The following is a 23218-nucleotide window of genomic DNA, read 5'->3' as shown; positions in this document are numbered from 1 at the left end:
GGATTAAAGAGATCCTCAACTAGAGCAAACCGTCATCCGTTTCTGTGAGTTTGAGGTAGCTTTTGATATTAGGCGTAGGGATCCTGTCCTCGTCCTGAAGGGTTGTTCGATCGTCGTTGTGTTGGAGGAGGTACTAGGCCGGACTAAAACTTTCAAGAGCTGAGGAAGTGTTGAAAGCTGGAATATTTGACCCGGAAAACCAGAGATCCTCGATTGAAGCAAACTGTAATACATTTCTGTGAGTTTGGGGTAGCTTTTGATGTCAGGCGTGGGGATCCTGTTCTCATCATTCAGGGTCGTCGTCTTGGAAGAGGTACTTGGCCGGATTAAAACTTCCAATGGCTGGGGAAGTGTTAAATCACGAAGGCTGGGATATTCAACCCGGAAAATCAGGATATGGCGAGTAACTCGCCGTTTACTTTCCTTTCTTCCATCGCAGCTCAACCTGGCGCAGAAGCTCACTATTTCAAATAGTTCGGTTCTTTTGGGGTTATTTTCAAATTACCACAGGATGCACGCGTTGCAAAAGACATAGACTAGCAGTTGAAGTCTTGCAATAATGTCACTGGCCGGACTGATTTACCTACTCAACGGCATTACTTCTACGAACGCCCCGACCGCCATCCTCCTCCTCCACTACACTCATTCGCTCGATTTTCGCCGCGGCCTCGCTCACAGGCCAAGGTCGCGGCGGCGGTGCCGAGAACGGTGGTCAACTCGGCCCGGAACCCACAACTATGGGAATCTCAATTGGGAAATACCGGAAGGGATGGATGAATAGATTCTGGGAACCCCTTAAATCATTGTCCCTGAATACAACTATCATGGTCTGCGGCCTTCATCGCGTATATGTTGAATACATAGCCACCGGACTGTTGCCAGCGGGCTCACTAGCTTGTTGCCGGATTGTTAACGTTGAGCATGCCCTCGGACACTTGTGAAGTGCAATCTTGGACGTCATCGTTGTCGTTATTGCCGCGAAGGCTGAGGATGCTACGCAGTTCAGGTAGCCTTTGTGCATAAGATTCTAGTAGAGAATATATGTCAATATGGGCTGATGTAAAGAGGAAGAAGAGAAAGTGGATTAGGTGTCTCCTGCTGTATCATGGACAACAGAGCAAGCCACGCAATCGCAGAGAGTGCGCTGCTTGTTAGATAGACACTATGTGGGACAACAAAATGTACAGCATGATAAATCCGAAAAAGGGAGAGAGCTGAAATACAGAAGAGTATGCATTGTCTGGCAAGCCATGATAGTATTGATCTTGACATCCTGCAGCGCAAGAACTGCGATAATACAGACGGGGCTATCAACGACAACAGGACATTCTATTTATCGAAAAACTAACCAGAAAACCCGGTAAACCACAAAAGGAACGAACTGCCCGACTAATCGCTAATCGACTGACTGGGCGATAGTCAGGAGTCAACAGACCCAGCATTAGCACTCTCCCTGAGCTTTCCAACAGGGACAGACCCCTTCTCCTTCTCTCTATCCGCTCCATTCTCTTTCGTCTCACTCGCGCAGATATCTCTGATCGAGCTAACCGTTCACCCAAATCCGATTCAAGGTCCTCATCACGCCGATGAAACTCAAGGAATCAGCCATTATCCGTGAGGTCGTTCTTGAAGCTGGTGAGTCCGTTGCATATGTGCTGCCGGTTGGCAGGCGCCGGAGATAAGCGAAGGCTATGTCAAGCTATTTGGACTACAAGATGCAAGTTAGCAAAGGCATTGAGTATATGGATGGGGTGAGGGAGTTCCCGCACTTACCACGAGCGGACCGCCATCGACAGGCCGAATGTCCTTTTGGGAAGGAATAAACTCCACTAGGGGAGCATGTGGCGAGGAATTCTTCTTCGCGGCGGAACGATGCGGGCGGCGACCGGGTCTTCCTGGAGAAGATAAGTCACGGATGTCGGAATACCTATAGCGCTTTCCCTCATGCTCGTCGACCAACTCGGTGCCTATCTTGAGCACGCACTGGGTATAAATGCCCAGGGTGGCGGCCTCGCGATCCCAATAAGAGGCGACAGAGACGGTTGAGACGCGAAAGGTCCGGTTGATGCGTTCCAAAATGATAAAATCAAAGACAAATAATTATATGTGATGATTGGAAGACAGTTCATTTAATAGTGAGCCTAATTACATGAATAAAGACTATCTAAACTGCCGCATGCTGGGTACGTCCGCGTACGACAAACTCAACATCCGGATTGTTTTCGATGTAAGACTCCATAGTCTCACGGAGCTTGTTTCCCACATCCCCAGATGTTGTCACCCAATTGTAGTCGCCCACGAAGAAAAGGGCTCGCCTGGCTCGAGAGGTTACAACGTTCACCCGACGTGGTGCATGCAAAAACGTCTGAAGTCTGCCGATATTGCGACCAAAAGTCGCAATAATCACCTCATTCTCAGAACCTTGTGACTGGTCGAATGTCTGTAGGGTACACAGGCGCAGATATTCGTACTCGTCATTCATGAAGAGGCTTTGTATGTATTCGAGCTGGCCTCTATATCCGCAAAGGATAGTCACGCATCTGTCAATTCGGACTCTTCCTGCAATTCTCAATCCTCGGACAAGTGCGCGCGCTAAATTAAGCGCGAGCTTGGCTTCGAAGGGACAAAAATAGGAACGAGAAGGAGTGCGCCTTGTCAAAGCGCCTTTGACGTCGAGAAAACAAATCGAACTGGCAATTGTATACCACTTGTTTCCGCAGGGAACCCGAATCGGATTGGTCACCAACGTATCATGAATTTCTTCGGCGTCCGCGGGAGGTACCGACTGAACCGCTCCTCCATAAAAAACTGTAGAAGTAGTCGAATAGAGTCGGGCGGAGGTACGGTACTGTTGATTGAGCATTATGTGTGGTACACCCCGACGGATGAGCCTTTCCATCAAAGACTCGGCCCACGCAAGTTTGCCCTCTTCAGTCGATGTGAACGGGGCCAGTTGATTGGGGTCACCAACCAATTGGATACGCTCGAGACTTGAAATATTGGCAATGATGCCAAACAACTCAATATCTCGCATACAACTGGCCTCATCCACCAATAAAACCTGGGGAGAAAATCCCAATTTGACAACCTTGTCAACCTGGAGTGGAGTCGTCACGACAATCTTGAACTCCTCTGTCACGAGAATGCGAAGCAAGTCCCAATATTCCCGAGTGAATCTCTTCGCCGCGCTCGCTTCACGGATTTCACCGGTGGTTCTGATGGCGTCGAAACCAGACTGTAAATTGCGGAACATGATGTTCCCTGGACGATGTGGTTTTATCGAGTACCTTTCGAGGTACTGCCACATCCTTCCGCAGTTATCATACTCGCTATCAAATCCAGAATACAAGAGAGCTTGGAACTGGGGTCTACTCCTGTACCGCATAAAGCCAGGTTTCCCGTCTTCAGGGATATGGGGTTCTCGTGACAAACGAGCCAGTGCTCTTATCAAGGCGTCACAAGCGGCGAGAGTGGGTGCGACCATGAGAACTTTGCAGGGGTGATCAGCCTGGCCACAAATGTCACCAGGCATTGGCGGTTGTTGACGCCCTAAATTAAGGGCGGCTATCGCCATTGCCTGGGTCTTGCCGGTTCCTGGGGGTCCCGTCACAGCGCTGAGAGGGTGCCTGTAGATCATCTCAACTGCCGCTCTTTGGTTTGCATTGAGCGTAGGCGAAAGACGTTCTCTAAAGAACGGATGTCCGACCCAATCTTGAGGCCTGGAGGAGAACGGCTCTGTTTCAACGAAAATTTCAGAAATCGACAGTCCATTATCCAAAGTCGGGTCATCCATCTGGTCGAATTCTTGGCAAAAGAGGACATCTTCGAATTGATCCATGAACTTCCGGTTCCGCTCGTCGACATAAGAATTGTCCCATGGGATGATTTGGACATCTTTCTCCTCACGAAAACTTGCGAGCTCTCGTAATTCCTCTTCAGTATTGTTGTGGACGTTTATCAACTGGGCATGAAACGGGGCGTCCGTCATGGACCGCCATTTTGCCGATTTTGGCAAGACTCTGGCCACAAATACCCATTCTTTCCTAGAGGAAAGTGCTTGGATCCTTGCAGTCGTGAAGACAGTTTCGCTCCGCAACACAATTTTCTCTCCATCCTTGATATTAAATTCTCTGTCCGTGTTCGGCCAGAAAGCCAGGATGAGTCCTCCATTAAGAAAAGAGAGGCGGACAGTACAAGAACACAGTTCCCTGAGCTCCCGCTTGCTCTCGGCCTCGAGGGCCTGGTTGTTCAGAACAAGGAACGCCCGTTGTTGCTCAGTTAGGGCGACTATGTGATCCTGGTTACAAAGAGCCCTGATCCTGGCCTGATTCAACTCCCAGAATTTGAGCGAGGTAATTTGGGATGTGAAGGACATCGTAGTCCCTTTTTTGATTTTCCCGAACGCCAATGGCAAACCCCTTGCAAATTCGACGTCATCTGGGCTTCCCAAACCAACAACTCTGATTTCCGGCTTCTCCTTGAAAACGACCACCCAGGTATACGATGTATCCGTTTCGTCCAAACGACTACTCTCGAGGTATGTATACGGGATCGACAATTGCGCACGAGCTTCATGGTCATTTCCCTTCCAACGCTGAATAACGACAGCCTTGGCTTTGTATAGCCTCATGAAAATGGTTGTGTTACGACCCTGCCACTCGAGAGGCATCGTCATCACATCCCCGTCGTTATGGAGCTTTGTGACTTCCGAGAGAACCACATTGACATTGGTTCCGTTCCACCAGGATTTGCAATCGGCGATTGGCGTACTCATTTCTAGTAAAAGTGTTAGTAGTGAAACATACGATCCGGCTAAATGAGAACTTACTGACCGGAGACCGGGAGGAACGAGTTCACACTCGAAAATAGAATGTGAAATTGTGCTCTGGGGCCGCTATTAGTATTCTCCAAACGACATCAAGTTCAGGAACAACTTACTCGCTACCGTGACAAAGGACCGAGAGGAAGCAGTTCACACTCGAAAATAGAATGTGAAATTGTGCTCTGGAGCCGCTGTTAGTATCCTTCAGACGACTCCAAATTCAGGAACAACTTACTCGCTGACAGTTGCCAAGGGTCGGTAGGAAGAGTTCACACTCGAAAATAGAGTGTCAAGAAAGAGAACTAGAAGAAGGAAAGTTGTTGGAATGTGTCCCGGAAGAAAATAAAACAGTTGTACCGTGGGGAGATATACTTCAAAGGACTCGATCCAGTACTGCCTGAACCCAGCGGAGATGATGGCGAAAGAAACAAACCGAACGCTAGGTGTCCATTTGTTGCGTCAGTGCTGGATTTGGCTTGAATCCTTGGGAGGATGGGCTTACCGAGTGTAGAAGATAACACAAATATGACGCGGACGCAGGAAGATATGTTGGTTTTCTAGCGAAAGTGTCAGCCCCGAACGGGATTGCTCTCGACGAGACGAGTGGAAGTGCAAACCAAAAGCCCGATACAGAACACGAATCTTAAACAAACTGTTGGGCTGGGACAAAAGGAAAAGGAATGGATCAGACAGTTGTAAGGTGGGTTGGGAGAAGAAGAAGCGAAGTGAGGTGAAAGAAACACAACACGGCGACTTGGAGATAGTACGTCAAGGAGATGCTAACGCCTCAGATTACTTACCAGATCTCAGGTTGGAAACCAGCCATCGAACTTCAAAGAGAAAGCACAAGAAACGAAGAAAAGGTGGTGATGATGGTGATGGTTGTGGTTGTTATGGTGGTGATGGTGGTGATGGTGGTGGAAGATGTAAGAAGAAAGAAGTCAGAGAGACGAAGGCCGGGAAAGAACGCCTTTTTATAACACAGCCGCCCTGTGTTAGTGGTGAAGACAAAGCTCTCTCCCCTCTGAGTCAATACAAAACATTCAGTACGTGAGTAGTCATGTGAAGAGGATACCCCCTCAAGTCAATACAGAACATTCACAGCTTTGTAAGTATCTACTGAACCTGTCTCAAAGTACACGCAAAAGCCGCCCTCCAGACAGCTCTGTTGAACTTGCCCATTCCAGACGACGGAGCTGATACGCCTACGCCGTCCCTATCTGCGTCTGCGTATACGATTTTCTGCATCTTCCCGCAATTGTCGACCTGGGTCCGCCACACGACAGCGTCGAGCCAAACCTGAGCCTGGAGAAGAAAGAATCGGAGGCTGAGTTGGGTGACCTATACAGGGACGACGCGGACAACGGTGACAATAAGCCAGAGGGCTGCCGCCACTGGTGCCTCCTTATGGGGCAATCCAAGTGAATATCCCGTCATCAAGAGTCACTGATGATAGCTGCATTCTGGTAGGGCGAGCTTTCCGGTGTGTCTGGTAACCTGGGCTAACTTTATAGCTTCTAGTAGTTTCTCTGACTTGCAGAGTCAACTCTTGCCCTGTACGAGGCCCGATCTCAAATGGACAATACCCTGATCCAACCCCCCGCCCCCTGCCCGCGTCCTCTTCTGCATCAGCCATACGAGTAAACTGGCTGCTCACCGGGCCTGAACCCAGACCATTGATACGACTAGCCACATTTGTTCTGAAGTTATACCGGTCGAACGTAGAAGATGAGTGCTGTTATAAGCATATCCAGAGAGAAATGCGAACGGATGCAGGCAGCCAACCTCAACAGAGTGAGTTAAACTACAACTAGCAGCAGAAATACAGGGAGACTAATCTATGGGCTCTTCTAGTGCGCCGCCCCCACCATCTTGCTGTGACGTGCCTCGGATTCGGACACTACACATCTCAACTGTTTCAAGAGCGTGAGCAGTCATCGCATTATGCTTCTAGATATTGAGCTGCCTCCTGTATCCTCGACAACCTCTCAAAGCCAACCTGGGCCGGTGGTGCTATCTTAGTAGGTACTCGGTCCAACTATGCGAAGAGAAACAAAAAAAAAGATGGGTACTGACCCTGGCATTCTCAGTAGCGTATGAAAGCCTGGTGCATCACACACATACGCCACCGATGAAGGATGGAAGACATGTCCGAGAAACAGACAGCGCAGTCGCCGTTGCTGCCGTCAGCGAAATCCTTTGGCAGGGCACCGAGACTTCAGGGAACTTTTCCGGTGGCATTTCTATACACGCGCTCATCGAAAAACACAAAGTGTCAATATATATCGTAAAAGAGGGATGTTAAATAGGCTAAGATGACAGAATGAAGTTTACAGAGAAGTATATAACCTGTCTTTATCCACCATTCATATATCCAATTCGTATCGCTGCAGAAAATCCCCGGAGAATAAATTTCTGAGGAAGTGGACTAGTAGTTGTCTTACCGTAAGCCCGCCTTGCTCGGGGTAACAACACAACGAGAAGCTGAATCTCTTCTTCAGATTGACTCTGCATCTGTTGACAGTTAGAGGGTAGCGGCATGAAGGAAGGGCGCAGGTGTAGCACAATACCAGAGCCTCTGTCTCCATCAACAGTCGGAAGGTAGCGGCACGAAGGAAGATCGCAGGTCTAGCTCCCCCATTCTCGTGGTTGAGTAGATTCGCAAAGTCACGCGTCGTATAATCAAGTGGCCGATTTGGCTGTTGTAGTCAAGCTAAAATGCGAGTGCTGTATGCATAGCACTGATGAAATTTCCCTATTATACAAGAATGATTGAAGTTATCCGCTCCAGTCGCCAGTACATAAATCCGGAGCAAAACTTGAACGTGCCATCACAATGATATTTGAGTCGTTTCTGAGGGTTCCTTGACAATTGAGCTCGTTGTTCCGTGTATCCCACATTTTCGCTGTATAGCCATATCTAGCTGAGTAGAGATATATGCCAAACCACTGGACAACAGTCGCGCCGATTAAGGCTTTCGCTTCCGTCATCGGCTGACGGGGAGTGGCAGACGGAGGGAGAGGGACGAAAACGCCAACCATCATCTGACGGCGGGTGGCGCAGGGCAGCCTCAACCATGCTCAAGGTCCGACCATCACTAGAAAAAAATCGAGCACTGAAGGACCAGAACGCGTCGTGTGGCAGTGCTAAGGTTATCAATCAAAAGGAAAGGAGCCATATAGCAAAACGCCAAAATACGAAATCAAGCGGACAGGGAACCAGTGTAACGGAGGGAGCCGAAATGGGTGTCTCGAAACGGAATGAGCATCGTTGTACCGGTGTTGTGTGAAGTGAAATCGATCCGAGAATCTGGTTCATGCGGACGCACTAGAACATTTTAAAGCAACCTGATTAGCATTGAGCGTTCATAAAGGAGTAACTAACTAAATTCTCAGCTAACCAGATGAGAGAGGAAAGGACTGATACAAACCACCATAACACGGCGTTGTGATGTCGTGGGCGATGACGCCGAAATAGGGCTCATTCGAACCGGAATGACGAGGCGAATGCGACGGTGTCATTGTCAGTGAATTTGGCTCCGGTTTGGCGAATAAATCTTAGACGAAAGGGACCAATACATGGAAGTCAAGGGAACAACTAAGTCTTAATTGTGACTTCCAGTGCCCAATTTTCCACTGCTGACGACACATAAGTTCCTATCATCGAGGGCTTTCGGAGTGCTCTGAGAACCGATACGGATAATCTTGTCGATACCTTCGGTGAGGTGTTCTAAGAACTGATCCATGGTGTGGTTTGTGTAGCAGCTAGATATGAGACTTTTCCGCTGCACCAAAAAGGTGCCATGACACCAGTTTAGCCCGGGTGTAGTCTACAGCCGATCCCTCAATCTCACACTAAACAATGTCGATCATATTAGCATCATTAGCTCAATAGGGATTGGAGTTCGAAATGATCAAGCAACGTTGACTTACACAACCACAACTGGCCCGAGATCGGCTTCCTCTTTGTTGGCAACGAAGAGTTTCATAAGCTGTACACCAAGGTAAGATCTGCCAGTTCCAAGTGGACCCTGAAAAAGGCAGAACTCGTGCGTAAGGGCAAAGAGGAGTGGACGGAGGTCATGTTTGCGATGCTGTTTTTGTTGATCGTCGCGCGTATTGGCGGAGATCAGGGCTTGACGTTGGCACAAGATCGGCTTCCTCCTTGTTGGAAACGAGGGCTTTCACAAGCTGTACACCAAGGTAAGACTTGCCAGTTCCAGGCGGACCCTGAGAGAGGCAGAACTCGCGCGTAAGTGCGGAGATCAGGGCTTGACATTGGCCGTCATCAAGCAATGTCGACGCTTTTAGCTTCTCAGGCTAACGAGGTTTAGAGTAAAACCTTGGAAGTAATTTGAGATATCCTGGCTCAACCAACCGAGTAGTAGCAACAACACATGCAGAGCGAGGCATAAGGTGAAGAAAACCTTGGGAATCTAGCAAACGAAAATGTTGTGTTGGCCCTGTTGGGTCGACAGTGCGTCACCCGGCGGTACTCCGTACCCCCTTGTTGGCCATGCTTGACTTTAAATGACTCCTTCCATTGCACGGTACGCCAAAATGTTGCATCAACAGCCTCATTCCAAGTGGCGAGGACTGCGCCCTCATATACAGATCGAGAAACCTCACCACTGCTACTATCGTCGCCGTTGTCGTCTTCATAGTCATGGATCTCGAACATTTTGGCGCTGAGATGATAATTTTCAGGCCTGAGGCCGCGGCGAAGGCGCTTGCGACCGTGGTGAAGGTTTGTATGTTTTGGATAACTCATTTTGTAAATAAATCGATGAAGTTTGTCAAATTTTTGGGAGTGCGGCAAGGCGTTGAGATTGGGAATTTATTAAAGCTGATGTTGACCTGAAGTCAATATTAGTGTTTGCTTTACCTGCTCTAGAAGAACATATGCAGCGACAAACATATCGCTTTTGAACTATGCTTCCCTCGGTACAAATTTTCGAATCTTGGTATGCACCGGAGCAATTAGGCGTTCGCTAAAATCAGTGTTCACACTACTATACAAAATATGTAGAGTGATGAACCTACTGCATACAATCAGAAAGGTAAACCTGCGCAATAAACAAACTTTTGAGACATAAAGTATAACACCCATGCCATGAACCACGAGTTTCAGCGCGGTCTCGTTAGAAGGATTAAGGTCAACTGCTGAATTGTACTCGTTTATGTTTCCTCTCGTTGTACGAAGTGCAAGTAGAATTGATTTGATCTACCTGATTCTAGTCATAAAAACATCTCACGATTTTGCGTCATAAAGATTTTTGCTATCCGATCCCAGCATCTATTTCTTGCCGGCCTTCTGGGCAGCCTTGGTGACCTTTCCGGATCCTGCGACAGCTTTTTCTACTCCTTTCACCACGCCTACGGCAACTGTTCTTCCGGGGTGTCAGCATCGATTGTAAAAAGCATTGGAAACGATCAGGAAGCGAAAGGGGGCGAGGGGGAGGGCTGGGAGTGGATGAAGGGTTCGGAATGGAGATGGCGGAAGGTGGTGGCAGAAAAGCGGGAAGGGAATAAGGCGGTGTAAGGCGGACAGAAAATGGAAAGCGGGCAGAAAAATAGGGCAGAATAAAAAGGGTATATGCGAAAAGACAACGGAGGGAGACTTACTGGCGCATGTCACGGACGGCGAAACGACCAAGAGGAGGGTAGTCAGTGAAAGACTCAACGCACATGGGCTTGGAGGGAATCATCTTGACGATGGCAGCGTCACCGGACTTGATGAACTTGGGGCTGGACTCGACAGACTTTCCGGTACGGCGGTCAATCTTCTCCTGGAGCTCAGCGAACTTGCAGGCAATGTGAGCAGTGTGGCAGTCGAGGACGGGAGCGTAACCAGCGCCGACCTGACCGGGGTGGTTGAGGACGATGACCTGGGCGGTGAAAGAGGCGGCACCGGCAGGGGGGTCGTTCTTGGAGTCACCGGCAACGTTTCCACGGCGGATTTCCTTGACGGAAACGTTCTTCACGTTGAAACCAACGTTGTCACCGGGGAGACCCTCCTTGAGCTGCTGGTGGTGCATCTCAACGGACTTGACTTCAGTGGTGACGTTGGCGGGAGCGAAGGTGACGACCATGCCGGGGGAGATAACACCAGTCTCGACACGGCCGACGGGCACAGTGCCAATACCGGAGATCTTGTAGACATCCTGGAGGGGAAGACGGAGGGGCTTGTTGGAAGGACGGACGGGAGGCTCGATGGCATCGATGGCCTCGAGAAGGGTCTTACCAGTGACCTTGCCGGCCTTGGTCTCCTTCTCCCAGCCCTTGTACCAGGGGCAGGCGCTGGAAACCTCAAGCATGTTGTCACCGTTGAAACCGGAGATGGGGACGAAAGCAACAGCCTTGGGGTTGTAGCCGACCTTCTTGATGAAGCCGGAGGTCTCCTTGACGATTTCGTTGTAACGGGCCTCGGACCACTGGCAAGTGTCCATCTTGTTGAGGGCAACGATGAGCTGGCGGACACCGAGGGTGAAAGCAAGCAGAGCGTGCTCACGGGTCTGGCCGTCCTTGGAGATACCAGCCTCGAACTCACCAGTACCGGAGGCAATGATGAGGATAGCGCAATCGGCCTGGGAGGTACCAGTGATCATGTTCTTGATGAAGTCACGGTGACCGGGGGCATCTGAGGAGTGTTAGAGATAGCAGTGGGCGATAGGTGCAGGAGAATCAAACATACCAATGACGGTGACCTCATACTTAGGAGTCTGGAACTTCCAGAGGGCAATGTCGATGGTGATACCACGCTCACGCTCGGACTTCAGCTTGTCAAGAACCCAAGCGTACTTGAAGGAACCCTTGCCGAGTTCGGCGGCTTCCTTCTCGAACTTCTCAATGGTACGCTGGTCAATACCACCGCACTTGTAGATCAAGTGACCTGTTGTAGAGTGTAAGCGCTGGGTCAAGGGCGGCTGGAGGAGAGAGCGGATGGCTTACCAGTAGTGGTGGACTTGCCGGAATCGACGTGGCCGATAACGACGATGTTGATGTGAGTCTTGTCTTCCTTACTATTGATGACCGCCGTGGTTAGCAATGATGTTCGCGATGAGGGGGGGGGGGGTTGTGTTGCTCGACTTACCCCATGGTGAAGGTTGTGATGTGTTTTTTTAAAGAGGATGAAAAGGGAGAATGCTCAGATACTACGGCTCGAATGCGTAGAGGTGCTGAACAAAGGAAGTTAGCAAGAGAGAGATGGAAGAAGGATGGAGGATGGCAGCGAGGGAGGGGAAGATATACGTACTGAAGCGGACAAGCAAAGGAAGGGAAAGAAAATTCTGTGGGAGGGGGAGGGGAAATCCTTATATGGAGGGGCAAGCGAGCGCAACACTAAGCGGGCGGGCTCAAACCCTTGGGCTGGCTGTGTTGCCCATTGGACATGGAGGGGTAATTCTGCTCCACTTACGGTGCAAAATCTTCTCGCTCCTTTGCTGTCTTTTCCTTGGAACCACCCCACTATCTCCTTCAGATTTTTCTCTAACTTGCTATTGCCGCTTCAGTGGATTGCTCGGACTGAAATGCTGGGCATCAACGCAGTTCTGCTGGGAGGCGGCGCTAGTAGTATCATTGGTGTTGACTTTTTCTCTCTATACACGACCCCGCGGCAGTGATATCTTTCCGCCTCGCTATTTGTCCATCAGCTGCCTGTGATGGATCGTCCGAGTGGCGCCCGCTGTTTCGTCCTCCACTGCATGAAAAGAAAGATCAACGTCCCATACGTAGCTACTTAGACCGCCATGATGATGTCCAATTAACGAAACAAAATGATCTGAACGTGCGAGAAAAATTTTCTTTTTTTGCCCCCCTCTATTGTTGCCTGGGAGCCCAAGTGGGATGGGTGAGTCAATTGCCCCTCTTTCAGCAATCTAGCCGCCGCTTTGCTTTTTCCCGAGTCTGCCCCGTTTGAGACCAGCAACAAGGCTTGACTCGACCAACGCTTGCTGGATGAGATCCCGAGCCTACCATGGGATGCCTTCTTCTATTTCAAGTGCTAGCGCAATGAATGGGAGTCTAATCCACTCTACTCGTATTGCCATCAGCAATACTGATCTCTACTCTGTCTGCCTATGTGAGGGGTATCTCTAGTGAACACTCCATGAAAGCAGTTGAAACAAACGCCAAACAATCAATCAACCCAATGCGCCTATGCTCCTTCGCTGGTAGTGGCAAGGTGCGCAGCTATATCCTGGTGGACAGTGCACAGCGCGCTTATCAATTTTCTCTCCATCTAGCACCACATGTAGTACACTGTGATTCTGTCAGTACACGACGCAGTATGCAAGGTTTCTATCAAGAGCACCCACTTTCAAAAAAGTAGTCATCGGTTCGTCGGCACTTCGAATCTGCAACTGGAAGAAGTACGCACGGTCGCCGTTGCAGCCTTCTGCGGGGCATTGCGCTGCAAAATTTCAATGAGCCTCTATCCTCGTACCACTAGGAGCGGACTGCTTGACTTACTGGCCATACTGTCTGCATTCTCGAACTCAGCCTTGCCCCCGAATACCGCTTCTACCTCCTTTTGTTTCATGGATGTCTTCTCAAACCAGGACTGCTCGAGGACGTATTGATAGGGACAAGTGCGACATTCGAAACGGTTGACTCCGAGAGGGTATTTTGGCGTGCCATCGGCTCGCGAGATGGTTAGCGCATTGCTGCAGTTCGGACAGACTATATAAAATGTCAGTAAAGCCCAGCAGGAAAGGTGGGGTTACACACAGGTTAGAGGCATCTTGAGAATCCCGGATCGAAGGCTGCAATCTGCGGGAGACTCTAGTTCTGCACAAAGCTCAGTAGAAGAAATATCTCCTACTGTATAATCTGCCCGCAACGCACGCAGCAAGGGTGATATCACCCAACCTTATCGCGAGCGGAGAGAAATTTGTGTACACCGCCTTGCTTGACCTCCCTGTCTACTGCTGATGCCTTAGGCGAGAATGTATATATAGACCTGCAATTGGCCGATCGGACTCGGGAACCGCAGCCGCAGCTGGATGAACAGATAATCCGAAAGGTTATTCCGCCGCGGAGTGGCGGAGGAGGATAACGGCGGGCAGCATACCAGCGGGGCAACCAAACATTGAGGAGTACAATAGATATACGTCAACATACATTTTGATCGGTACGCCTTTCCCTGTGATATGTCTAGCTGTCTGAGTTATGATCTACGTAGTAGCTCTCAGGTTCTGATTTCATCGTCAATTCTCCTTTATTGCTGACCAGCCGCGGAAGCAAACAGCGGCCGCCGACTCTCTCACCAGACCACCACACGTCCTCCAAACCCGTCACAAAATCCTCTTTACGATCCCTAGACAATCCGCTCCGCAAAGATGTCGGACGAGGTACGCCCTCGCATCTACGCAGCCCCCGACAATCGTCTAACTCGAACCTAGGGAGCCTCTCCCCGCGAACTCATTGTTGAAGCCTGCCGTCGCGATCAGCCTCACTTAATAGAGCAAGTCATCGACTCATTCGAGGGAAAGGCAAACGAAGAGATAGCCGAATTTTTTAACGGCGTCCAAGACTCCATGGGCAATCACGCTCTCCACATTTGCGCGCAATACGGAAGTTGTACGTTCTTTCCCCCTACAAACATAACCAAGTTCATATGCTAACTGTGTTATCTGGACTGCAGATGACACAATGGACGCCCTCTTCGACATCCAGTTCTTCGAATGCGACCCACTCACCCGTTTAGACAGCGACACCCCCTTACACGTTGCAGTGCGGTACGCAAACGAGAAGGACGCCGAGTTAGGGACGGAAATGATCAAGATGATGTGCGAAGCAGGGTGTGACCCGCGGGTGCGGAATAAGCATGGGCAGAAGCCGGCGGACTTTGTCTACAACAACCAGGAGATCAAGACAACCCTCCAGCAGGCGGAGTATGTTCTTGCCGAGGGATTGAGGAACGATGACCATGCCGATGGGGACGACGGGAGTGCTAGCGATAGCGACTAGATGGGAGTGAGGTAGACAGGTCTTTTCGCGGTTAGAAACCTGCCAGAAGGCTGGTATGAAATAAACGGTTGATTCTTCCTGTATGCATTACGAATGAAAGAAACGGAACTAGACTATGTAAATGATTCTACATATTGATCTCTCGGTTTAACACCTTTCTTCCTTGGTATAGACCGTGTCTCTGGTAGTCCCTCGTAGCTCCGGCTGCTCCGGGAAAGACTGTGGAGGCCGCCCTGATTATCCGTGCCCGAACTGACTTTATCTTGCCTTCTCCCAATCCGCCTTCCTCTTCTCCAGAGCCCCCGATATCTTCAAAACCCCATCATTATAAGGATCCAACGTCGAAGCCTTTTCGACCAGCTTCCAAACATCCTCAATCTGCTTGGCCGTACTCTCATCAAGCGCCCCCTTCTTCACCCAGCTGATCGTCTCCTTCAACTGCCCCAGATTCTTCGCACCGACAATAACCCTATCGCCCAACTCCCCCCTCAACGCCGAATTATGCACGACCCACCGATACGCAAGTTCCGCTCCTGATACACCGGCTTCCTTCGCAATCTTCTTCCAAAGCCTCAAGCCCTCAATCATGCTCGGCTTATTGTAGAGAAGATGATAGATCTCTCCAACGAAACTTTTCTTGTCCCAGCGTCCGGTGGCATTCTCGCCACCATCCTTGAACAGCTCATCTACATCCTTGGCCAGAAAGCCGCCGGCGATAGGCGAGTAGGCGTGGAATGAGATTCCGTTTTCTCTCAAAAGTGGAAAGAGCTCGACTTCGGGACGGCGTGATATCGCGGCGTAGCTGCCCTGGTAAACGGTAGGGCGAAGCCAGTTGTTCTCTTTTGTGATGCGGAGAACTTCGCCGACTTCGTCGGGGAGGAAGTTTGAGAGGCCGAATTGGGCGATTTTGCCTTCATTGTACAGGGTGTTGATAGCTTCGAGGCCGGGCTCGAGGGAGGCGCGCCGTTCGGGAGAGTGGAAGTAGTAGACGTTGACCTGGAGCTAGTATTAGTATTAATATCCATCCAAAATATGTTGCATGGCTACCTTGTCAGTGCCCAGTCTCTTCAAACTCTCATTGGCAACCTTGAGAACCTCCTCCGTGGTTGTGATTCCTGGGGCAGCTCCGCCGGGGTGTTTGGTGTCGATAGTATGCGTCTCTGGGGCGCCGACTTGTCCCAAAATAACCTCGCTATCGCCGTACAGAGCCGATGTGTCAATGAACTGAATGCCTTCTCGTTGTAGGAAGGTGATGGCCTGCTTCATCTGCTCAATGCCACCAAACTCAGTGATGGTCTTCCACCCTCCACTTCCGAAAACCATTTCGATAGGTGAAGCCATGGTGAGTAGAGATGTGTACTTCTCTTCAACCACCCAGCACAAGCAAGAACAAGCCAGCTATTTATCTCTGACATATTTGACCACATCCAGGTGATTGTTATTAACATTTATGCTGCTTTCTAAGGTGGTGGTTGACAATCCCGGTCCAACCCCGACGAAACCCGTGGCTTAGAAATGCCAATCCCGCTGGCAGCGGGTTTCCGAGCCCTAATTCATCTCCAGAATCGGGTTTCGAGTTATCTGCCAGCCTGACACCTTCGCCACGTTCCTGCTGCACGCAGCTCTTCTTGCGAGATTGGTCTCGCGATCGAATAATTCTTTGTCGGGTCAATAAGTGATGTGCGAAGTCATATCCGTAGGCAAAGAACAAGCTATGTCCTAAGAGCCCATAGGAAAGCCGAACAACCATAGACACAGTGGTATAAAATTGATTCCATGTAAACAACTCCCCAGGTATCTCAAGAAGAACTTAGCTAGAATAGATAAAAACGTCGCATAATCACTCGTCACTCTCCTCGGATGAAGAAGAAGACTCCGTCTCCTCACCACGCCGCCGCCGTCGCCGTGATGGCCCCTCGCCAGCTTCCTCATCATCGTCCTCCTGCCGCGCATTCGTCGCATCTTCATGATTGTTGTTCTTCTTCGTCGTAAATCCCAGACTCCTCGAAAGCCGGAACTCAAACTCCTCCATCTTCTCTCTCTCCGCTGCAGTGATGTCATCACCCTCAACCATAGCCTGCCGCCCATATACCTCCCGCACAAGACCAGCCACACCTCTAGCCCCGACTTCGATTTTCCCGCGTGGCCCAACCATATACTCGATAATCTCGTCTCCGCCGTCCATCTCTCGATTCCGGATCAGATAGCCTTCTCGGCAGAGCCGTTGTAGGAATCGATCTGTGCGGTCGATGGGGGTGAATGTTTCAGCGTTGACGCGGGTGAGATAGCGGTCGAGCTTTTGCTCTTGAATGGTTCCGCCGTTTAGTAAGATCAAGGCGATAATGAATGTGTAGAGGCCGGTGTATGCGCCTTCCATCGGTCCTCGGGTTGGGCGAATGATATCCTGTTTTCGGTACTTGGAGGGGAGTGTACTCGTAAGGATCCACGACTTGTTTGTTGACGACGGTCGATCGAGTTTTTGCGCAGCTGGCGAAGCAACTCCATTAGTCTGATCTTTCCTCTCGCATAATCTCACGGAAGGAAAAGCTTACCCCTCCTCTGTTGAATCGTAACCCTCTCCTTTCCCGGCAACTCCACCAGCTGCATACCGAAGACCTCCTCAAGCACCTTCTGCGCCTCATCAAATACCTTCTTAAACTGCCGCGACCCGGTCTCCCCGAGCACCTTGTTACTGATATCGGCTCGCCGAATCGGCTGGCGCGAGTATTCGCTCGAGAGCGCTAGCCGAACCAACTTCTTCACCATGACATCTGTGCTACTGGGGGTGCGGAGGGTCGCTCCGTCACCGCTCTCATTTTCGCTTTCCTCCGGGGTTGCTTCGCGGCGGGCGCGGCGTTGGGGTTGGGGTTGTGTTGTGGCTGGGGACGCGCTGGCTTCGTCGTCGGAGTCGGCAGGGGCCTGGTCTTGTTAGATCAGAAAGTCTTCACCTGAACGTACGACGTACCGCGCGTCTTTTGCGAATGAGAGGCATGTTGTAATAGGTCGTTACTGGTGTTCAAGGTGTGCTGGAAAATTGCCTGGAGACGCGACGCGATAAGATGCCAAGTGGGTCCAGCGAATCTATCCACATCGGGTAATCACATGCTTTGGCCCAAGGAACATGACATGTAGATAAGCCCTACAAGAAGCCAGCTATTTTCTGTTTTCTAGCAGAGCGTACAATGTAACGATCATAGATAAACTACACTGGATGTCTGCTACTTATGAACAGGGAGATGCGCCTGCAAAGCTCCGGATTCCCCACCAAGTGCAAACAAAGAAAGTTAGAATGAGCGAGGGGAATGTACTGAGTATATGTAATGGTACCGTAAGAGAAGAGACAATGAACGTATAACAAAGAGCAAAGCGCTATAGTCTAAGAACAACAAGCCCAAGCCAATTATAGAATAGAAGAGAAGAAGCTAGTTTTGGGTCTGTTCGTTCACGAGATCTTTAACCTGTGCCTTCTTCTGCTGGAGCAGCGAGCTGATAAAAGCCAATGACTCCTGAGAAAGAACAAGGCTGGTGGTGATAATGGCCTTTCCGCTAGCGACGATGCCGTCTCCTCCACACTTTTTGTACTCGTCGCCGTAGGTGCTGAAGAGATGGTTCTTCACATCTCCCGCGAGCCGCAGTGGGTAGTAAGCGGTGTCATATATGGTACTCTTGAGTGTGCTGGTATCCTCCTTGATGAAGGGAAAGGTTGAGTCTACTCTGTGCAATCCCTGGTCACCGAGAGAGTCGGCACGGGCAACGTATGGTGCGACATATCCATAGGGCTTTGACAGGTATGGGAGGTAGGGTTTCGCGATGCCGTAACCTTTGTCGGCAAACTCCAATGACTTGGCGCCGTACTTATTGGTCTTGTAGACGGTGATTGAGTCGGAGACGACCGGGTAGGAGGTGAGATGCTACACAATGTGCGTTAGTATAGCCCAAGCAAGTAGATCGCCAAACAAACCTCTAAGAACTGAGATTGGGCGCGGTCGCCGTTGACTGTGTTTTCGCCCATTGTGCCGTTTTCAAAGTGAGGCATAGAACTCTTATCAACGTCAGTACAGCCTTAACTGATAAGCAATGGCCTGTATGGAAGCGCGGAGTAGACGTTGAAATGATAGGTAGAAGGGTAGTAATGACACAACAATGAGAGGAGTTGTTTCACCTCTAGGAAGTCTGGCGAGTGATGAAAAGGAAGGAAAGATGCTACCTAAGAAGGCCGGGGGTGTAGGAGCAGGGAACGGATGCGGAGGGGAGGCAGATAGGTAGATAGGTAGGTAGGTAGATGAACCACAGGGTGGGCAGACAGGCAGGAAAGTCAAAAAAGGAGGGCTTTCGTGGATTTTAACTGATCATGGAGCTTAAGAGCTGGAATCTTACGAGCATAGGAAAATAGGACAGGGTCCTATCATCGTATGCTTTTTTTTTTTCCCTTTGGGCTTTGAAGCTGCAGCTGGGCTGGCATGTGAAAGCGGGACCCAGTAATTGTTGCAGACTGCAAGCACGTTCCCTCTGGCCATATCATCACCTTATCGCTCTAGGCGAAACAGGGAAGTTCCCCAGTAACTGTACATCCAAGTAGCCCCTCGGGCGGGTATCCTGCATCTAAACCGACCGGGGGGCTGTTTGAATGGAATAACGATGCGATGGCAGGGGGGCTGAGCGTAGTATTCCTTTCCAGTTCAGTGTCATATGCAATGAGAGTTTCGGCAGTCGAGGTTATCAAGGTGGCAAAGGAGAAACAACAGGCTGGCAAACCTTGTGGTGAGATTGAGTTTCCAATTGACTTGGGAGGTGATGATGCTGATAGTCAACAGCATTTGCATGTGATGCGGGTCCCTCTTTCCTTCATTCCGGTCTCGGTTCCCTCGGGATACCCGATCTAACTAGTCCAGATTCCATTACTTACTGCTGTTGCCTTGCTTCTTTGTTGCTTTGCTTTCGGAGCTGAAGTCGGCCTCTCGAGTTAGTTACAGTAAGTATATTCCTTCCCCGAGACTCCCTACAGGACGGAGTATCCCGTACAGCGCCTGGGCCCCTCTTCCCGTCTTCCCGTCTTCACGATGAAATTGAATACGCCACTCCCTGCACGCCTTCGCCATTTCTCGCCTAGGAATATTATCCCTGTAGACTTAAACGTTCACTGCGAGCCAACAATATCGCTATCTGTGTCGTCTCGATGTACGCCTTTCGGCGATCGGGAGTAGAAAGCAGTTTCCCTATGACTCGCAGTGTACTTTTGTCTCCGTCCGTGCATGGTGACGGAATGTCTCGCCATCGCCTGCGCTTGCGGCATACTACACCCATTAGCAATAATTGCTCAAGCTCATTCTTACAGAAGCCACCTTGACTATGTCTTGCAAGATTCTGCGAGCTTTTAGATGAACCCGAGACATCCAAAAGTCAATCGAGACCTGTTGATCTTGTACGACTGTCATATGCAATGAGGTGGAGATGATAACTCTCCGAGCAACTGCACCCGTCGACGCCCGTGGACCTCACTGGGTCCTGCGCAGCGAATGGATACTTAGCCGGGAACACGCATCCAACGTCTTCTCCAGAGCGTTGACAGCGTAGATCCCGCACATCACCGTTTGCTGATCCACAGGGATCCATTCCTGACCGAAGCACAGATCTATATCCGCACGTGAAGGTATACATCTCCTACCCAGCGCTTTGACGCACCTCTTATCTCATCCTACAGATCTTACAGCAGCCTATTAAGATTTATAGACAGGGGCAAAAACAGACCAGCGCGACTGCGGACGGAGAGGAGATCTCCGATGAGCGGGGATGCACCGCTTGACCGGAAGTACGAGGCCTGTTCAGTGTTCTAGACCCCCCTCTCCCCTCCCTCTCAACCCTGTCGCTAACAGCTGTCGAAGTCTCATATCTAGGATATCGCATCCTAATATAGAAACTAGGGCTCTCGGACCCCCGCGGATAACTCGGCTTATGAACATAATAGTTACCACTGGCATAAAAATACTCTTTAAATCGATTTGGCCCTACCAAAGAAGGACTGGACATGGTATATTCGATACTGTATATCACGACATGCATGACGAAGTCCTCCGAAAACCTTCTATCAAACAGTTCTTAAAGATCACTGACGGCGAACTGGGTCTGCATACATGCAAGAAGCGTAAAGGTCTACCGATAAGGCCCCCCCCCATCGAGTGACGATCTTAAAGGTGCCTCTGAAATAAATTCAAACCACTGACCTCTCCACCTTCTTCTAATCGCTCTCCCTACAGCGTACGTACACTCCATGCATGTGCATTCATTGTTTCATATTTAGAAGCAATTAGAGCATGTCTAACTTCAAGTACTCGGAGCTCTGAAGGTGGGAGTAAATTGGGTCGGGCGATAAATCTACAATACAATATCGCTATGCAGGCTATACATGCAACTTGAACTAACAACCTAGAACAGGAGCAAAACAAAAAGTAAAGAAGACCAGGAATCAAGATGCCGACACCGTAACCGTAACTGTGCTCGCAGGTTGAGTAGTCGTCTCCGTCTCCGACACCGTCTTCGTGATGTAAACCGTGTAAGGCGTAATGGGATTGACTTGCAACTGATCGCCATCACCATCACCCTCGTCTTCGTCATCATCTGCAGAAGCTATGCTGTTGTTGTTAGGGCCAGGCCTCGGACTAGGGCTGGGAACATTGGCTGCAGCTTTACTAGCTGTGACGGTTGCGGTTATTACCGTGGTGGCGACTTGCTGGACCGTCTGTGTTGCCGTAGACTCAATAGTGACCGTTTCCCGGGAGCTCTCAGACTCTGGCTCGGGTTCTGGCTCCGGCGCCGCTTCTTGCTGCGGGGTTGGCGTGGGTTCCGGTTGTATAGTGGATGTGGATGTGAGAATTACTGTCGAGACTACCGTGACCGTGCTTGTTTCTTCCTCCGGAGTAGATGTAGTCGGAGGTAAATCGGAAGTTGTGGTTGTTGAGACAATTGTGCTGATTTCTGTGATTGTTGTCACGGAGTTGTCCGTTCCGGCGAGAGGAGGCTCGGAGGTAGAGACGGGTGTTTCTGTTGGTGCTGGCGATGATTCATCTTCTGCATGTGAGCCGGTTGTCGTTTGCACAGTGGTCAGGATCTCGGTCACAGTCGTTGTAAAAGAAGGTTCCTCCAAGTCCGAAGTTGCCGTTGTAGAGTATGACCCTGTGGAGGCGGGGGTACTGGAAACTGATGGTAACGATGGAGAAGCCGGCGCAACCACGCTAGAACTAGTTCCGCCAGCAGGCCAACCCGGGGGAGAAATTGTGAAACTTGTAGGATGCGCCGGGTCAGTGCCTGTTGAGACTGCAATTATAACTGGGGATGTCACTGGCAGCGGAGCAGTATTGCTACTGATGAGGGCGGTGCTAGTACTACTAGTATTGTCGTTGACAGATGTAGATGTACTGGAAGACGTAGTGGGTATAGTCTCGGTAGGTGTACTGGCTGTCTGCGTCTCCAAATCGGGGGAATCTAGAAGAGATCCCAGATCAGTATTTGTACTGGGTTGCTCGGTGTCTGTCGTCTCGGTGCTACTCGTATGGGCCTGGCTAGGCGTCGGCGTTGGCGTGGTACCGCTCTCGGTTGTTGAGCTGGTATCGGTGGGGATGACAGGTCGAGAAGTTATTGCAGACGAATCTGAGATTGTGGTCTCTGTTGCCTCTGGACTAGGGCTTGAGCTAGCGGACGTGGTTGTAGTTGTATCCGAGGATGGATCCGGGCTTGGGGTAGACGTCGGGGTAGGTGTGTTAGATGAGGCTTCATCTACGGTCTCGGTCTTAGTCTCACTGGACGCCCCTGCAGGTGTAGACGTAGTCTCCAGATGTGTTGTGGTGTCACTACCCATGGTCTCCGACTCCGTAGCCGTGATATCTTCAACAATCCCAGCCGCCGACGGCGTACTTTCACTTGTCTCTTCGGGAGAAGGCGACGGAGTGGTTTCGGGTTTCGAAGGGGTGGGCGTTGTGGTACTGTGACTAGTCGGTGTCTCCGACTCAGAAACGGTTATTTCCTCCACCACACCAGCCGTCGTTGAAGTATCTTCGGGAGTAGGGGATGGGGTCGTCTGCGCCTCAAGAGTAGTCGTATTGCTGGTTATTGCAGGCTCCTCCTCCTCCTCACTAGGCGTGGGAACAGAACTGGGAGTTGTCTCATCAGGAGTAGATTCCGGATTATGTTCTGGCGTCTGCTCTGGAGAAGGCGATGGTGTCTGTCCCTCGGAAGTAGCCATGGGAGTGGGCTCTGGCACGTCGGAAGTAGGTTCTGAAGAGCTCGAAGTCTCTGGGTTGGAATTCATTGTAGCCATCTCTTCTGGAGACGGATTATATGTGATGATTGTTAGTTGGTCATCGTCCCTGGCCATGAGGCGCAACGGAGGAGCCAACGAAGTGGTGGAAGCGCCATGTACCTCGATGAGAGTGC

The 23218-nt window shown here is 50.4% G+C and overlaps 7 protein-coding genes across 7 annotated transcripts; 1 reads left to right on the top strand and 6 right to left on the bottom strand.

Moving 5' to 3' along the window:
• Positions 1-2164: 2164 nt before the first annotated feature.
• On the bottom strand, positions 2165-5648 carry BJY04DRAFT_219608 (P-loop containing nucleoside triphosphate hydrolase protein; the record flags this gene model as incomplete). Its single annotated transcript, XM_073716616.1, has 5 exons — positions 2165-4776; positions 4833-4885; positions 4939-5004; positions 5058-5261; positions 5623-5648. The coding sequence occupies 5 exons, from the start codon at positions 5646-5648 to the stop codon at positions 2165-2167; spliced, it is 2961 nt and encodes a 986-aa protein (XP_073569888.1).
• A 4370-nt stretch (positions 5649-10018) lies between these two features.
• On the bottom strand, positions 10019-12087 carry BJY04DRAFT_192374 (translation elongation factor EF-1 alpha). Its single transcript, XM_073711766.1, has 5 exons — positions 11916-12087; positions 11774-11844; positions 11517-11714; positions 10448-11462; positions 10019-10212 (listed from the first exon to the last, which is right to left on the bottom strand). Exons 1-5 carry the CDS (start codon positions 11918-11920, stop codon positions 10119-10121), a joined length of 1383 nt encoding a protein of 460 aa, XP_073569887.1. The 5' UTR covers positions 11921-12087; the 3' UTR covers positions 10019-10118.
• A 974-nt stretch (positions 12088-13061) lies between these two features.
• Positions 13062-13562, bottom strand: BJY04DRAFT_219605 (DNA-directed RNA polymerase III core subunit RPC11; the record flags this gene model as incomplete). The annotated part of the gene is made up of 4 exons (XM_073716615.1): positions 13062-13081; positions 13134-13232; positions 13292-13501; positions 13550-13562. The coding sequence occupies 4 exons, from the start codon at positions 13560-13562 to the stop codon at positions 13062-13064; spliced, it is 342 nt and encodes a 113-aa protein (XP_073569886.1).
• A 257-nt stretch (positions 13563-13819) lies between these two features.
• Positions 13820-14904, top strand: BJY04DRAFT_192369 (ankyrin repeat-containing protein ANK1). Its single transcript, XM_073711765.1, has 4 exons — positions 13820-13952; positions 14070-14172; positions 14224-14401; positions 14466-14904. Exons 2-4 carry the CDS (start codon positions 14161-14163, stop codon positions 14789-14791), a joined length of 516 nt encoding a protein of 171 aa, XP_073569885.1. The 5' UTR covers positions 13820-13952; positions 14070-14160; the 3' UTR covers positions 14792-14904.
• Positions 14905-15049: 145 nt separating this feature from the next.
• Positions 15050-16132, bottom strand: BJY04DRAFT_219603 (aldo/keto reductase family protein; the record flags this gene model as incomplete). The annotated part of the gene is made up of 2 exons (XM_073716614.1): positions 15050-15787; positions 15839-16132. 2 exons carry the CDS (start codon positions 16130-16132, stop codon positions 15050-15052), a joined length of 1032 nt encoding a protein of 343 aa, XP_073569884.1.
• Positions 16133-16631: 499 nt separating this feature from the next.
• On the bottom strand, positions 16632-18803 carry BJY04DRAFT_208336 (MAGE family-domain-containing protein; the record flags this gene model as incomplete). Its single annotated transcript, XM_073713977.1, has 4 exons — positions 16632-17278; positions 17344-17710; positions 18238-18702; positions 18753-18803. The coding sequence occupies 4 exons, from the start codon at positions 18801-18803 to the stop codon at positions 16632-16634; spliced, it is 1530 nt and encodes a 509-aa protein (XP_073569883.1).
• Positions 18804-21254: 2451 nt separating this feature from the next.
• BJY04DRAFT_219600 (uncharacterized protein) lies at positions 21255-23159 on the bottom strand (the record flags this gene model as incomplete). The annotated part of the gene is made up of 1 exon (XM_073716613.1): positions 21255-23159. The coding sequence occupies one exon, from the start codon at positions 23157-23159 to the stop codon at positions 21255-21257; it is 1905 nt and encodes a 634-aa protein (XP_073569882.1).
• Positions 23160-23218: the final 59 nt, after the last annotated feature.

The sequence above is a fragment of the Aspergillus karnatakaensis genome (assembly GCF_047715665.1).
Source record: "Aspergillus karnatakaensis strain CBS 102800 unplaced genomic scaffold BJY04scaffold_33, whole genome shotgun sequence".
In the NCBI taxonomy this organism is placed as follows: domain Eukaryota; kingdom Fungi; phylum Ascomycota; class Eurotiomycetes; order Eurotiales; family Aspergillaceae; genus Aspergillus; species Aspergillus karnatakaensis.
This window is presented reverse-complemented; position numbering and strand designations above follow the sequence as displayed.